Source organism: Danio aesculapii, chromosome 20 (assembly GCF_903798145.1).
Source record: "Danio aesculapii chromosome 20, fDanAes4.1, whole genome shotgun sequence".
Classification (NCBI taxonomy): Eukaryota; Metazoa; Chordata; class Actinopteri; order Cypriniformes; family Danionidae; genus Danio; species Danio aesculapii.
In genome coordinates, this window is record NC_079454.1 from 1,423,433 (window position 1) to 1,440,062 (window position 16,630).

At 40.9% G+C, this 16,630-nt stretch overlaps 1 protein-coding gene across 1 annotated transcript in view; it reads right to left on the reverse strand.

Annotated features, from left to right (window-relative positions):
- Positions 1-16,630, reverse strand: part of ankrd6b (ankyrin repeat domain 6b) — a 47,330-nt gene that overhangs the window by 14,796 nt on the left and 15,904 nt on the right. The window contains exons 3-10 of the mRNA XM_056481211.1: positions 12,077-12,175; positions 9,168-9,266; positions 6,809-6,907; positions 5,476-5,574; positions 5,251-5,349; positions 3,407-3,505; positions 1,294-1,371; positions 346-444 (exon numbers count right to left, since the gene is read on the reverse strand). Of these exons, the coding sequence (XP_056337186.1) occupies positions 346-444; positions 1,294-1,371; positions 3,407-3,505; positions 5,251-5,349; positions 5,476-5,574; positions 6,809-6,907; positions 9,168-9,266; positions 12,077-12,175 (771 nt within the window). The remainder of the gene's footprint in view (positions 1-345; positions 445-1,293; positions 1,372-3,406; positions 3,506-5,250; positions 5,350-5,475; positions 5,575-6,808; positions 6,908-9,167; positions 9,267-12,076; positions 12,176-16,630) is intronic.

The window sequence follows — 16,630 nt, forward strand, 5'->3', positions numbered from 1 at the left end:
ATAGTGTGTAGGATGGTTTGTTTCCCTTTTATACTATGCTATACTACAGTAAAAGTACTTTACTCAAGTGGATGAATGAGAAAAGTGACACAAGCTCATTATTAATAATGAAAATGTGAATGAAAACAAAGGTGGCCAAATGTCCTCACTATAAAATAATAAATACACTTACAGATAGCTGAATGTACAGGCTCAACCCGAGATTGAATGATTTAAAATGTTATGCACATCTGAAGTGTCAGGAGTATAAATGTTGAATAATTAACCCCATCATTAACTCTTTCCTACATGACGTTCAGTGTGTTGTCCTCTTGTTAGTGTTTGAGAGATAATTTGCTCCTCAACCTTTCTCAGGAGCATCTCATCCCGCGGGACAGACTGTGCTCGACCCTCCGTCTTCATCTTGTCCCTCCTCTTCCTCACGGTGCGTCCTCGACTGAAGCTCTGCGTGTAAATACAGACAGTTTGTTACCCTCCTGTTGTTTTGTATACACTATTCATCCTTTAGTTCACTTAACCTACTAAAAGAAAGCAGATACAGCTGAAGTCAGAGTTATTCGCCCTCCTGTGAATTTCTTTTTCTTCTTCAAATATTTCCTAAATGATGTTGAACAGATTCAGGAAATGTTCACAGTATTTCCTCTAATATTTTTTCTTCTGGAGAAAGTCTTATTTGTTTTATTTCGGCTAGAATAAAAGCAGGATTTAATTGTTTTAAAGCCATTTTAAGCTCAATATTATTAGCCCCTTTAAGCAATATTAGTTTTGGATTGTCTCCAGAACAAACCACTGTTATACAATGACTTGCCTAATTACCCTAACTTTACCCTAATTAACCTAGTGAAGCCTTTAAATATCACTTTAAGCTGTATAGAAGTGTCTTGAAGAATATCTAGTCTAATATTATTTACTGTCATCATGACAAAGAGAAAATAAATCAGTTATTAGAGATGAGTTATTAACACTATTATGATTAGAAATGTGTTGAAGTAATCTGCTCTACATTAAACAGAAATTGGGGGAAAAATATACTGGAGGGCTAATAATTCTTCAACTGTGCATTAAATTTCAGTCCTCAAATCTATTTTGCATGAAGAAGCCGCCTCATCTTCATCAGCGTGCAGTGCTTCATCAGTGTTTAACCTTTAATTAACGTTTCACAGGAGGGCTAATAATCTTGTCTTCAACTGAAAGGTAAGAGCACAGCACAAGTTTGCAGCTCTATGTAAACATCAGCCGTGTGAGCATGTCAGTGAAATATCAGGGATAAACACAGGACTGGGCTTTTCTTACCTGCGGGGCTTTGGTGAGCAGCAGCGCCACTTCAGGACTGTTGTTTTCACGAGCCTGATCGAGGGCAGTCTCACCCGTCTGCGTGCACACACACACACACACACGCACACAGTTAATCCACATGCCAATCAATCCACATTATGTTTAACTTAAAAAACAACAGTCATTTGTTTCTTTAAAGGGACAGTTCACCCAAAAACTATACAATCGTCATCATTTTCTTACCCTTGTTCAAAACCTGTTTGAGTATCTTTCTTTTGTTACACATTAAAGGTGCTGTATATGTATATACACTACCTGACAAAAGTCTTGTGGTGGATCCCAAAACACAGTGAAACCAAACCTTCATGTAAACTCTGGCTTGATTCATATGCAGCTTACTCACGCAAATGTTTAACACTGTGTTTGGTCTGAGCCCAGTATCAAGGCTTTTATCGCCACCTGTTGGCTCCACATGTCCTTAACATTTCATGTGGATGGAGATTTGCTTTTTAAAACAAAGGCAGGGAAATCTGTTTATAACAATATGTCTGGACAGGGCCTCATGGGAGGCTTCACCCTTCAGGCTCACAGTTTTCAGGATTCTTGTTTCCATGCAGCTACTGGCTGTCAGGCCCTCTGTTGGTGTTAAAATGGTGAAAGGATTTACTCAAGACACCCGGTGAAACATTAAGACTGAAATAAATTGGATTCTTAGTGTTTTTCGCAGCTTTCCTTACTAATACACATGAGTTTCCCTTTCAGATGCCAAATTTATACCAGGGAAGTGTTGAAATATTAATCCTGCAAAGCGATTTACTGTCCATTTTATAGTTTGGACTGGGAAATCACCCAAGAGGGCGGCACGTTGGCTCAGTGGTTAGCATGGTCAACCCACAGCAAAGTCTCTAGTTCGTCCCAGCTGGGTCAGTCATTTCTGTGTGGAGTTTGCGTGTTCTCTCCGTGTTGGTGTGGGTTTCCTCCGGGTGCTCCAGTGTCCCCCACAGTCCAAACACATGCGCTTTAGGGGAACTGATCAACTAAATAAGTCGTAGTGTATGAGTGTGTGTGTGTGAAGGAGTGAGTATGGGTGTTTCCCAGTGAAGGGTTGCAGCTGGAAGGGCATTCGCTGTGTTAAACATATGCCAGAATAGTTAACCGAGGAATAGACTTAGCCGAAGTAAAATGAATCACCCAAGATGTCTTCTAATGGGGTTTTCCTGCCATGACATTTATTGCAACACATCTAAATTGGATGCTAGAATCCTAATCTGACGAGCAGAAAGCCCTTTGCTGCTACTAAATATTAAATCAGCATTGATGAATCAAAACTCAGTCAGAGGACGTATTCCCTTCAGAAATCTGTGCCATGAGACCAAAGCGAACTTGAGTTAAGATAGAAGTTACACTCAGATGCATTTTCTGACAGCTGAGGACAACATTATACGCCCTCCTGTGAAATTGTAAACTAATATTAAATATTTCTCAAGTGCTGTTTAACAGAGAGAAGATTTATAAATATATTTGGTTTAATAACTCATTTCTTTTGTCTTTGTCATCATAGCACATAATATTTTTCTAGTTATTTACCAGGATGCTAGTATTCAGCTTAAATTGCGATCGACTAAGTTATTTCAGTCTGATCTTACAATTAAACATAACTATTTTTAATACAGTCGTTAAAAATGTACAATTTTTAAAAGGAGGTGCAAAACCAAACCAAAGCCCACCTCTAAACACAACCATAATTGGGAGATGAGCAATTTGCACTAAAATATACAAGCAAGGTCATACAAGTTCATACAAATTAGCCACTAAATCTAAAATTAACGAATCGGCATGAGATAGCGTTGGTTAGCTAGGATAACTAGGCAAGTCATTGGACAACAGTGGTTTGTGTGTAGCCAATCAAAGAAAATAACGTTTAAGGGGGCTAATAATATTGACCATAGCAGCTTTTCATGTTTTTTCCCAGCCAAAATAAAAGAAATAAGGCTTTCTGCAGAATAAAACGCCTCTGTTAAACAGCACTTGGGAACTAAATGATAATGTCCAATAATTAATAATAATCTGGCTCATAATTTTGTCTTCAGCCTGTATCTGAAAGCATTTGTGTTACTGAGAAGGTGCTGACGTTGTTTTTGATGCGGCTGTCGGCTCCAGCCTCTAGCAGCATGCGTACGGTCTTCCTGTGGTTCAGAGATGCTGCGATGTGTAGAGCCGTGTCTCCTGTCTGAACAGCAGAGCAGATGAGGAGTTAGAGATGAAGATGAGCAGATCTGTACAACTTACAGAATGGGCAGAGGGGTGTTTAAAGGGGTCCTATTATGCCTTTTCACTTTTAAATGTTAGTCAGAGTGTAGTGTGTGTGTTTGGGGATCAGATCGACAAAGTTACAAATCTCAAAGTCCACCACAAAGTTTTCAAGAGGATCACGTGCTTATGATTGCTTGCAGCCGGTCCTGCATTATCCAATTCATGCTTCACCAATTAGACGATTCCTAAGCCACTATAAATACCCTCAGTTCCATATCACAGCCATCTTCATCTTGAAGAAGAATCCCCCCTTCCACCCCTACTCCTCCTCTTTTCCTAGATGGGTGGCACGGTGGCCCAATGGTTAGCACTGTTGCCTCACAGCAAGAACGTCACTGGTTCTAGTCCTTACCAAGCCAGCAGACGTTTCTGTGGAGAGTTTACACATTCTCCCCGTGCTCATGTGGGTTTCCCCTGGGTTCACCGGTTTCCTTCCACCATCCAAAAACATGCAACTTAATTTAATCAACTAATCCAAATCAGCACCATAGACACGCTCCTAGTAAGTAGTTATCTCTTAAGAGCGATCACTATCTGTTCATGAGCTACTGCAGCAGGGGTGTTCTCCAGGTCTACCTGAGCTCAAACTCCCCTCTCGCCTTGCAAACGGGAGGGAGCCCCGGGCTCGAGGATCTATGTGCTCAGGGCTCTCTCCTGGGAGAGCATGCCAAACTAGATTTATAATCAATCACCACCTCAGTGTGAACTCTTAAATTGAAAGATATTTAATTTTTTTACTTCTCTTTTCAAGGACTACAATGAATGGCTTGTTCAGGACTACAAGTGTTGTTTTCTGGGGTTTATGATGTCACAAAGTGGCCCACATTCTGCCTACGTGACTAAGTGTTACTGGTGGAAAAGGTTCTGCGCGATCCTCTTGATCAATATTCATCACTTAAATCGATTATATTCTGATTCTCAAACTTGTAAAAGAACACAGTTTAGGTCAGAATTATTTGCCCTCCTGTCAATTTGTTTTCTCAAATGATGTTGAACAGATTCAGGAAATTTTCACAGTATTTCCTCTAGTATTTTTTCTTCTGGAGAAAGTCTGATTTGTTTTATTTTAGCTAGAATAAAAGCAGTTCTTAATTGTTTTAAAGCCATTTTAAGGTCAATATTATTAGCCCCCTTAAGCAATATTAGTTTTGGATTGTCTCCAGAATAAACCACTGTTATACAATGACTTGCCTAATTCCCCTAACTTTACCCTAATTACCCTAGTGAAGCCTTTAAATGTCACTTTAAGCTGTATAGAAGTGTCTTGAAGAATATCTAGTCTAATATTATTTACTGTCATCATGACAAAGAGAAAATAAATCAGTTATTAGAGATGAGTATTAGCATTAGAAATGTTTTGAAGAAAAAAAATCTGCTCTTCGTTAAACAGAAATTAGGCAAAGATATTCAGGAGGGCGAATAATTCTGACTTCAGCTGTATTTAATTGTTTAAACACATTAATAATGATCAGAGTTGATCTATAATGACTGATAGACGCTGGTATGTGTGTGCGCACTGCAGTGGAGAGATTCGAACTACTGGATTTACAACACGTCAACACCTCAACATCTCCCAAAATACATGTAAGTGAATTAATGAAGAACAGAACAAACGTGTTTTCATGCTGAGATGAGAAAAGAAATGTTCCACTTGTTACTCACGTGATTTCTGTCGGTGACAGAGCAGATGGCGCCCAGGAGTGCTCGGATCACGCTCACGTGGTTATATCTGGCAGACACATGCAGACACGTGTCGCCTACCTGGAGACACAAAGCCGAATGACTTCTGCTTCACGTTTCACAGTACAGATGACAAGCACACACACACACACACACACACACACACACACACACACACACACACAGAAAGAGAGAGTGAATACGTACACTGTTCTTGCAGTCGGGCCGAGAGCCGCCCAGCAGCAGGACTCTACAGCTCTGAACATGACCGTTCTGACAGGCCAGATGAAGCGCCGTGTTTCCAGCCTGAGAGGGACAGTATGGGGAGTAATATATTTTATTACAATTGTTGCGTGTGGCGTTTACTCCTGCTCATAATTATTACTTTAAAGTGATCTTGTTTGTCTTTTTCCCTTTTCAGTTGTCTACTGGTTAATTTGGTGGCGTCAGGCCTTTTAAAACAAACAGAAGATCCCTCGTTCCTCCACGCCACCACAGGTTTTGACGGCTTTATTGTTGTGTGCTCCTTCATACTTTCCTTTTGATATTTGTTTGGAGTGCGGAGGTTTAGGTTTGTTTTGTTTATTATGTTGTTGGGCTCCCAATCTCCAGTCATTTTGGATTGTTTACTGGTTATGTTGTGTTAATAAATAATTTAGCTGGAGCACTTTGGCCGTTGTTTATTTATGTTACCTTGTCTTTGGTTCACGAGTCGTATTAAAATATAAAAAAGTTCCATTAAAAAATCTCAATAGGTTCTTATAGATGAATACATAAAGCATATACTACATAACCAAACCAAAAACAGGTCAAATGTGCTTCCTTACATTCACAATGGACACTTTTCACCAGTCTGTTATGACACATTTAATAGTCATCAGCATCTTAAATGACTGAAAGTTTGTAATATTTAGATGGTTTTAAACATGTGAAGATTTATTTGTATTTATAATATCATCTTTGCATCAAATTACAAATTTTTGTAATGCATCATCTATGCAGGCAGGACAGTAAATCTGACATTCTCTCTTCTGGCTGCTGTTATCAGTCTCACAGCATTGTTTTCGTTTCACCATCGCACAGTTTTTCTGTTATTATTTCAGCAAATAGTACTTTCCAATTCACTACAGCCTGAGTTTACCAACTATGACGACGTGACTACTCTTGATTTTATGAAATTGGTAAAAAGCATGAAGACATCTTGGGCGGAAATACCTTCAATCTTGTTCTGTCTGCTCAAATATATTGCTATTTTTGATTAGCCCTCAATGGAATTAAACCACTCACATTTCAAGACCCACAAATAAACATCTGCATTGAAAAAGATCTCACTCTTCATCTACAACAATACATCTACATTTACATCGATACATAAAAGCATCAAAAACTCTCTTATTTGGTCCAGAAATGGCAACAGGATTAATCTCGAGGTTTATCACAGAAATACAGAGCATTGACAGTGATGATTAGTTAATTGGAGAGGTTTGGCTATAGGGGTTCGAATGATTAATAATTGCATCACAGTGGCAGCAGATTTGACCTTGTTTTTGGCGTGAATGTTCGCTCCAGCCTTCACCAGCAGCTTCACAGTCTGACTGAAGCCGTGCCACGCAGCCTCATGTAGCGCTGTGTTCCCATCCTGAGGACAAACACATCCAACTCAGTACATAAAGAAGACATGAAGAATTTACAACTATATATATATCTATCTGTCTGTCTATCCATCTGTCTATCTATTTGTCTATCTATCTATCTATCTATCTATCTATCTATCTATCTATCTATCTATCTATCTATCTATCTATCCGTCCGTCCGTCCGTCTATCTATCTGTCTATCCATCTATCTCTCTATCTGTCTGTCTATCCATCTATCTTTCTGTCTGTCTATCCATCTATCCATCCATCCATCTGTCTGTTTATCTATCCATCTGTCTATCCATCTGTCTATCTATCTGTCTATCTATCTATCTATCTATCTATCTATCTATCTATCTGTCCGTCTGTCTATCTATCTGTCTATCCATCTATCTCTCTATCTGTCTGTCTATCCATCTATCTTTCTGTCTGTCTATCCATCTATCCATCCATCCATCTGTCTGTTTATCTATCCATCCGTCTATCTATCTATCTATCTATCTATCTATCTATCTATCTATCTATCTATCTATCTATCTATCCATCCGTCCGTCCATCAACCCATCTATCCATCCATCAACCTATCCATCCATCCATCTATCTATCTGTCATCCATCCATATACAGTATACTGTATATCTTAGCAGGTCTAGAAAATTTGATCACATCACCCCAATTTTATCCTCCTTACACTGGCTGCCTGTTAAGTTTCGTATTGAATTTAAAATATTGCTTCTTTCCTAAATAGCTCTAAATAATCGAGCTCCTGTTTGTCTAACCAACCATCTGTCTCACTACAATCCAACTCGCTCTTTAATATCTCATAAATCAGGGCTTCTGGTAGTACCTAGAATAGCAAAGTCAACTAAAGGAGGTCGAGCCTTCTCATTTATGGCTCCTAAACTCTGGAATACCCTTCCTGATGAGGCTCAGACACACTCTCGCAGTTCAAAACTAGATTAAAGACCTATCTGTTTAGTAAGCATACACTCAATGCAGCACATAGCGATATGATACATGAATGTGCTCCACGCATCTCGTTTATATTCATTATGAACAGCAGCTACGCTAATTATTCTCTTTATTCTCTATTTCCACTTGGGGATACTCATCCCAAGGCCCCCAGAGATTATGCTGTGCCACTGATCCGATCCAAGAGCTGTAAAGAGATGATCCCAAGGTTTCCACAATCCTGGACCAGGCCGTATCCTGAGCAGCTGCTGTGGTGGTCACGGAGGAGTGGAGAAAATGAGACTGATTCCTGTGAGACTCCAGGGACAGAAGAGTCTTCGCTGAGGCCAGCGTTCTCCAGCCTCCGGTGCCGAGACTGCAGCTCTGCACAAGACATTTGGCCATAGGAGAAATGGTTGTGTCTAACTGAGCCTGGTTTCTCTCTATGTTTTTTATCCCTCACTTTGGTCAATTGGTGAAGTTTTTTCCTCGCTGCTGTCTCCACTGGCTTGCGTAGTTCGGGTCTTGTAGAGCTGCGCATCGATGGATTTGCTCTTCAGTGTTTGGACTCTCAACAGTAAATATTAAACCACACTGAACTGAACTGAACTGAACTTAAACTCTGAAAACTGAGCTGACACCATTTCAATTCACTATAATCTTCTATGTGACACAATCTACATTGTAAAATAAAGGTGAATTGAATTGAATTCATGTTAGCACATCCATCCATCAACCTATCTTTACCCTGTGTATATCACTAGCAAAGCCTAGCAAGTAGCCTAGAACATGCTAATGATGAGCTAATAATCAAGCTAGCAACAAGATAAAACTTGCTGGTAGTGGCAGTGCAAAATAAAATAAAAATGTTAAACTATAATAGCAACTTTATCAAAACGAAAACATGTTAGCAATATGCTAGAAATGTGGATCTATCTATCTGGCAGACTGTTTTGCCTTCAAAATCTTTAAACTTTAAGCTTTAAACTACTTCTGTAAACTTCAGACTTTCTCAAGTCAGCCTCAAAGTTTGTCCCGACAAAGAAGCTCAAACATTTAGACTCTAATCAATACTGCATGTGCACTTGTGTATTTGGCAACTGGTGCTGTAGTAAGCAGGATAACGTGCAGTCTACTTCATGTCAGAATTCATCTTTATTATTTATTATTATTATTTATTATTAACAACCGGATGACTGTGTGTTATCTTTTATTTACACATTTTAAATTAAAGTCGAAGTAAACAAAGCAGTCCGACTCCACCACAGTAACGTTTCTCTGGCACATGTGAACCTGAGATTAAGTGTATTTACCTTGTCTTGTCTATCTAGTGCACATCCTTCCTGAACGAGGGCTGAAATGACATCTGTGTTTCCCACCACCGCTGCTCTGTGTAAAGCCGTCTGGTCACCCTGAGAGCGGGAAAACACATTTCTGAAGCCGTTATCCAACAAATGAAAGGGACAGTTCAGACAAAAATGAAAAATCTGTCATCATTTACTCACCCTATATTTGTTTCAAACGGTTTCTTTCACAAACACAAAAGAAGATGTTTTGAAGAATGTTGGAAACCTGTAACAACTGACTTCTGTAGTATTGTTTTTGCCACCATGGAAGTCAGTGGTTAGAGGTTTTCAGAAATCTTTAAGGCGTCTAGTTTGACAGAAGAAAGAAACTCTTTTGAAACCATTGAGGGAGAGTAAGCACTGACTAAATTTCATTTCTGAGTGAACTATCCCTTTAGAAAGGCAGTGCGGTGTGTGTTACTCCCACTGGCTCTCTGCCATGCTCCAAACACAGCTAACATTTCCCATTATTTAGCGATCCTTTACTGGACTGGTCTGTGGTGTAGAGTTTGGTGTAGAGGACTCCAACGTGCAAACTACAAGGGAGCTAGCATGAGCTCAGTTCCCATTTAAAGAGCACCTATTATGGAAAATCACTTTTATAAGGGGTTTAAACACAGTTGTGTGTCAGCAGTGTGTGAATATAAGCAGCTTCTAATGGTCAAAATGTGTTAATTCTATTGATTATAATCAGACTTGATAGAAACAGTCTGCTGAAACACTTTGATTGACATTCTTCCTTTGTACGTGTCATCAGAGGGGGAAAGCCCCGCCCACTAGTGCCAATCTCTCCCTCATTAGCATAAACAGCCCTGAGTGAGAAGCAGCCATCCGCCATTAGAGTTTTGAGCTGCTGCAGATAATGTTAGTGACTGATTATAAATGTGGAGGTTTAGGATGCTCAGATAAACAGCAGTCTCCATAGACTGACTGTCTTCTGCTGACACACTTTTCACATTTTCACACAGATAACGTTAGGCCTGTTTTCAATATGCCACTATGTTGACACGCAGGCATAAGTAGCTCCGCCTTCTTCTGTAAAGTGCACAGTCTCATTTGCATTTAAAGCGACAGTCACCAAAACGCCACAATTAGGATCAAAGCCTAAAAGGGTCAGCTTCAGAGAGTTAGAAAACATTATATGTGTGGTGTTTTGAGCTGAAACTTCACACACACACACACACACACACACACACACACACACACACACACACACACACACACACACACACACACACACACACACACTCTAGAGCAGTGGTGCCCAAACTTTTTCTTATATAGGGCCAAAAACCAAACTTGACTGCGGGCTGTGGGCGGAAGTTACATATACCAAACTGTATCGCATTAAATTTGCCATGGGTAATTTCCTAATTTATTTGCTAATATTTAAAAATAACTAGAAAATGTTGCTTTAAAATGTAGTAATTAGTCGGCGCCGGTGGTGTAGTGGTTAGTGTGTCAACATGTTCGCAGCGACCTGGGTTCGATTCCGCCTCGTGGTCCTGTGCTGATCCTTCCCCTCTCAATGCTTTCTACTGTCCAATACAATAAAGGTGAAAACCCCCAAAAAATACTTATTAAACAAAATTTGTATTAATTAATGATGCAGAATCATTTTTAGCATTTTATGATGAACTTACTGATGTAAAAACATAAACAAATCCCATTTAGAACACAACGGAGTTCAATGCTGAATACACTAGTCGAGCTGCTCCTGCATTTGCTTTGATTTGCTCACTGATGTCTTGTGCATCTGTCACCTGACTGTATTTACATTTTAAGAATCTGATTTATTTACAACATTTAATTGAAACACTGCTTTTTTTGTAGCTTCTCAATTTAACAAAGAAACTAAAGGTAACATTAAATTTGATCTCTGTCAAAGGCATTCAAACCAACCAAGTCCCCATCATTTCTTTTCAGATGGGATGGTGGGCCAAAACAAAGGTTACCATGGGCCAACTTTGGCCTGTGAGCCCTACTTTGGGCACCTCTGCTCTAGACACAGAGACTTATTTACGGCCCGTTTCCACTGACTGGTACGGTATTGGTCGGTACGCTTTTATGGCCGTTTCCACTGTCAAAGGGTACCTAAAAGCGAACCGTACCATATCACATTTTGGTCACCCTTTCCAAACGGTACTAAGGGTACCAAAAGGCAGAGCTAGACTCGCAGCTGAACGCTATTGGCTTACAGAGATACATCATTCGCTCACGTAACAAGCCAGAACGAAAACAAAGGAAGCGCCATTTTTAAAAACACAGCCGAGCGATTACACCGTAATAATATATACATATAATAACGAGCCATGGTCGACCTGAGCTCAAACAAACCTTGTCGTCGTCTTGATGAACAGCCACAAAGCCAAGAAGAAGAGCAGAATCTATCATGTGCCCCGTAGTTTTTTACGAGGCAGTCTGAAGCGCGAGAGGTTTCGATTTCTTGCTTGGGCTCGTGTACGTGTCTATAACTGAAATAACAAATTCTTGAGCTCATGATAATAACCTGCGCTTGATTATTGACGTGCTTTTGAAACCCGATCCTGTCAGACACTGATAAACGTGAGAGTGAAGCGTGAAGAAACAAAGGAGCAAATGATTTTTCCAGCAAACGTAAACAAACTGCCATGTTTAACTGTTATCATCAGCTTCTGGACTATTATGAACTCAGAATGACAGAAGTACTGTCTAACAGAGGCTACACGTGCTGATGAAGATTACAGACACAGATGAGAGGTTTGCACTAACTGTGGGCTATTTCATTAATTGTTAATTATTTTAAAGATGTCATGATCTGCAATCAACACGTGGCCATATTAGATTTGTTTTTGTATCATCCATAAACATATTCTACACTAAAAATCCCTACTCACATCGTCCTCAATGTCCAGGTCACAACCGGCGGCGAGCAGAATCCTCACCACAGCAATGTGGCCTTTATAGGCAGCCAGATGCAGAGGCGTCCTGCCGTTCTGCAAACACACACACACGGGTTTGTTTTAGTGAATTGTGGGGACATTCCATAGGTTTCCATTGCTTTTATCCTGTACAGATGGTCTTTTCTATCACCCCCACCATAGACTATCCCTAAACCCAACCTTCATAGGAAAGAGGAGACTGTGAGACCTGTGTAACACCATGGTATTATACACATTTGTGTCCTGATGTTACAAAACACACACACGGGGTTCTTACACCTTTAACAAAGCCTAATTTAAGCACTTTCCAAACCTTTTTCAAGCATGTTCAGGCTGTGTGGCTACTTAAATACTCATCCAAACACACACACACACACACACACACACACACGCACACAAACATAAAATCATCCACTGAAACAAACATCCTGGATTGAAGGCTAAATGTGTGTGTGTGCGTGTGTGTGTGTGTGTGAGACAGTACAGCAGTGACCGAGCGGCTCGCGTGACTGTGATGAGCCTCAGAGTAAATGTGCAGATGTCTGCGCTGAAGCGGTAAAAGCGTTTACGTAACCAGCGAGTGTAAATGAAGCCGCAGTGCATGAGTTGGCATTAGCGTGACATCATCAGTCCTCTTCTCTTCTGTTTTCTGCCCTAATCTCTCAGAGGACCAGCCGTGATCTCCTGCTGCCAGGAGAGCCCGTCACAGAGACAGAGACTTACGCAACACACACACACACACACACACACACTGCTGATGCTTTTACAGTGTTACAGTGTCTCAGGGCGGATATTAGACATGCACACAAACACTGATGCCAGAATACTTCAGTAAATGAAAACTCAAACTGCTGGTTAAAGAACACAGTCATGAACTAAAAACTAAAGTCAAACAGGATTATTACCACAGTAAATCAACAACTAGCAGTAAACGAACAGTCGCTCACTGTAAACAATGAAGATTCCACACAATTCATTCATGCTGTGCCAACACAAGTTCATTAAGTAACACATTTAAGTGGATTGAACATAAAAGTTGTCACATAAAATACTCAAGAATTGTGTTGTTTCAGCTCATTTTAAATAAGTTGTTTGAACAAGCAACCTTTTAAGTGCAGAAAAATAACTAGTAAAAAATAATAACAGTTTTCAGAATGAATAAGCGCTCATCAGGGCTTGACATTAACTGTTTTGCTCACCAGCCACTGTAGATTTCCAAAGTTACTAACCACAATAGTTGTTGTTGGAAAAAAGCCTTTCATATGCTTGAATCTCACTTTGGCATGCTAAATTAGTTATTAAGGGTGCACTTACACTATGCTATCTGAACAGTGGCCGGGAGCGTTTCCAGATTCGTTTGACAAGTGTGAGTGCTCTGAATCGGACCCAGGCACGGTTCAGATGGCCAGCCCTGGCCCGGTTGGAAGAGGTGTGCCAGAGCACGGTACACTTGTAGTGTGAGTGCAAAGTGCGCCCAATCGTGAAACTGAAGACGTGACATCACTTTTAAGGGACTGTTTGATATGGATTTATAGATCATTCTTACTGTTCAATGAACACACACTGTCGTAGTTTACTAAAGACACAAACTCCACACTGCATGTCAGCTGCACCTTCAGGAAACCTCCTAATACCTGCATCACCAGGACTTTATGATCATTTATGAGCATCAAAAGTTGTGGATCTGTTCAGCATAATATTTGACTGCGTGTCACCGCATCCCAAACCACTAAAACGATATAACTAAAGCACAATCTCCACTGTGCTGAGCGAGAGCGCTTCTCTTCTGTTAAACTTAACAGTTGCATCATCGATGATGTAAGCGTTTTCCAGCTCAGAAGGCAAAATGCAGTGTGAGTGCAGGCCGAGGGGAGAGGGTAGGGGGACAACATCGCTTCGGCTGGGTATAAGTTATAATATAAGTTATTTAAAACCCCTCTAACCACCCAAATTAAGGTATACATGCTATCCAATGCTGAAATACAGTAATTAACATCTGAAGTGGATCAACACCTTTCATCAAAGCTGGCCTAAACCCCAAACAATACCCCTTCTTTAAAGCAGCTTTTTCACAGCTCGGGTCAATGTCGTGAAGATACCATATATCGAGATAAAAAACTTCAGCAATTAAATCACAACAAGAAAATTAGATTAGATTAGAACACTGTAATCAGGTTCATTTCTGCTTGTTTTATATACACTATGAACAGCAGCTATGCTAATTGTTTTCTTTATTCTCTATTTCCACCTGGGGATACTCATCCCGAGGCCTCCAGACTATGCAGCACCATTGGTGTGATCCAAGACCTGTGAAGAGACAATGCCAACCATAGAGGACCTCTAATGGTGTCCGTAATCCTTGACCAGGCTGTACCCTGAGCTGATGCTGTGGTGGTCATGGAGGAGCGGAGAGCTTGAGACTGATTCCTGAAAGACCACAGTGACTAACGAGTCTCCGCAGTGATCCCGTGGGCCAGCCTGAACACCCGCTGGTGACCTACTCACACCTGCAGCTTCTCCACGATGGACGTCCAGCGTTCTCCAGCCTCCGCCGCCTAGACTGCAGCTCTGCACAAGAAGTTTGGCCAGAGGAGATATGGCCGTGCCAATCTGAGCCTGGTTGCTCTCCAGGTTTTCTCCTTCACTTTCGTCAATTGGTGAAGTTTGTTCCTCCACTGTCACCACTGGCTTGCTTGGTTGGTTTGGGGCTTGTGGAGCTGCACATCGATGGATTTGCTCTTCAGTGTTTGGACTTGCAGCAGTGGAAATTAAACCATACGGAATTGAACTGAACTTCAACTCTGAAAACTGGACTGACACTGTTTTTCATTCACTAGAACTTCTGTGTTCAACTGCTTTGACACAATCTACATTGTAAAAGAACTAGAGAAAATAAAGATCAATTGAATTGAATTGAATAACGTTATACTCTCAGAAATAAAGCTACAAAATCACTCCCTGAGGCGGCACCTTTCTAAAAGGTACATTTTGTTCCTAACAGGTCCTCAAAGGTACATATTAAAACTTAAAAAGTACAAATGTGTACTTCATAATACCTTAAAGGTATAAAAGTGAGCCTTAAAATGACAAAAGTGTACCCTAAAGGTACTAATGTCCACCTGTAGAGTACAAAAGTGCACCTCTTGAAAAAGTACCACCCCCAGGAGAGATTTGGTCCTTTTATTTCCGAGTGTGTAGTATATTTTCAGCAACACAGCATTAAAATATAATGAGATTAAGAGAACATCAAGTGATAAGTAATTAAAATTGCATCTTCATCATCGTCTTCATATTAGAGCAACAAGCAATCTGGCTTTAAGAAAGGCCACTCAACTGAGACTGCCCTGCTCTCGGTCGTGGAGGACCTCAGACTGGCTAAAGCAGACTCTAAATCATCTGTCCTCATCTTGCTGGATTTATCAGCTGCTTTTGACACTGTAAACCACCAGATCCTGCTATCTACGCTTGAGTCACTGGGCGTCACAGGCACTGTTATTCAATGGTTCAGTTCCTACCTCTCGGACAGGTCATTCAGGGTGTCGTGGAGGGGAGAGGTGTCCAACCTACAGCATCTATACACTGGGGTACCTCAGGGCTCTGTGCTTGGACCACTTCTCTTCTCTATCTACACGGCATCTTTAGGAACAGTCATCCAGAAACATGGTTTTTCCTACCACTGCTATGCTGATGACACCCAGCTATACCTCTCTTTCCACCCTGATGATCCCTCGGTTCCAGCTCGCATTTCAGCCTGCCTGTCAGACATTTTACACTGGATGAAAGATCATCATCTCCAGCTTAACCTCATGAAAACGGAAATGCTTGAAGTTTCTGCCAACCCGACTCTTCACCATAACTTTTCAATCCAGATGGATGGAGCAACCATCACTGCATCCAAAATGGTAAAAAGCCTTGGAGTTACGACTGATGACCAACTGAACTTCTCTGACCACATTTCTAGAACTGCTCGATCTTGCAGATTCGCACTCTACAACATCAGAAAGGTCCGACCCTTCCTATCTGAACATACAGCTCAACTCATTGTTCAAGCTCTTGTCCTCTCCAAACTGGACTATTGCAACTCTCTGCTAGCCGGGCTACCAGCTAGTTCTATCAAACCTCTTCAGCTGCTTCAGAACGCAGCAGCACGAGTGGTCTTTGATGAACCCAAAAGAGCACATGTCACTCCGCTACTCACCCGTTTGCACTGGCTTCCAGTTGCTGCCCGCATCAAATTCAAAGCTCTGATGTTTGCTTACAAAGTGACCTCTAGCTGTGCTCCTTCGTATCTGCTCTCACTTCTGCAGATATATGTGCCCTCCAGAAACTTGCGTTCTGTGAATGAACGTCGCCTCGTTGTTCCATCCCAAAGAGGGAAGAAATCACTTTCCCGAACTCTCACATTCAATCTGCCCAGTTGGTGGAATGAACTCCCTAACTACATCAGAACAGCAGAGTCACTTGCTGTCTTCAAGAAACCACTAAAAACTCAACTGTTTAGTCTCCACT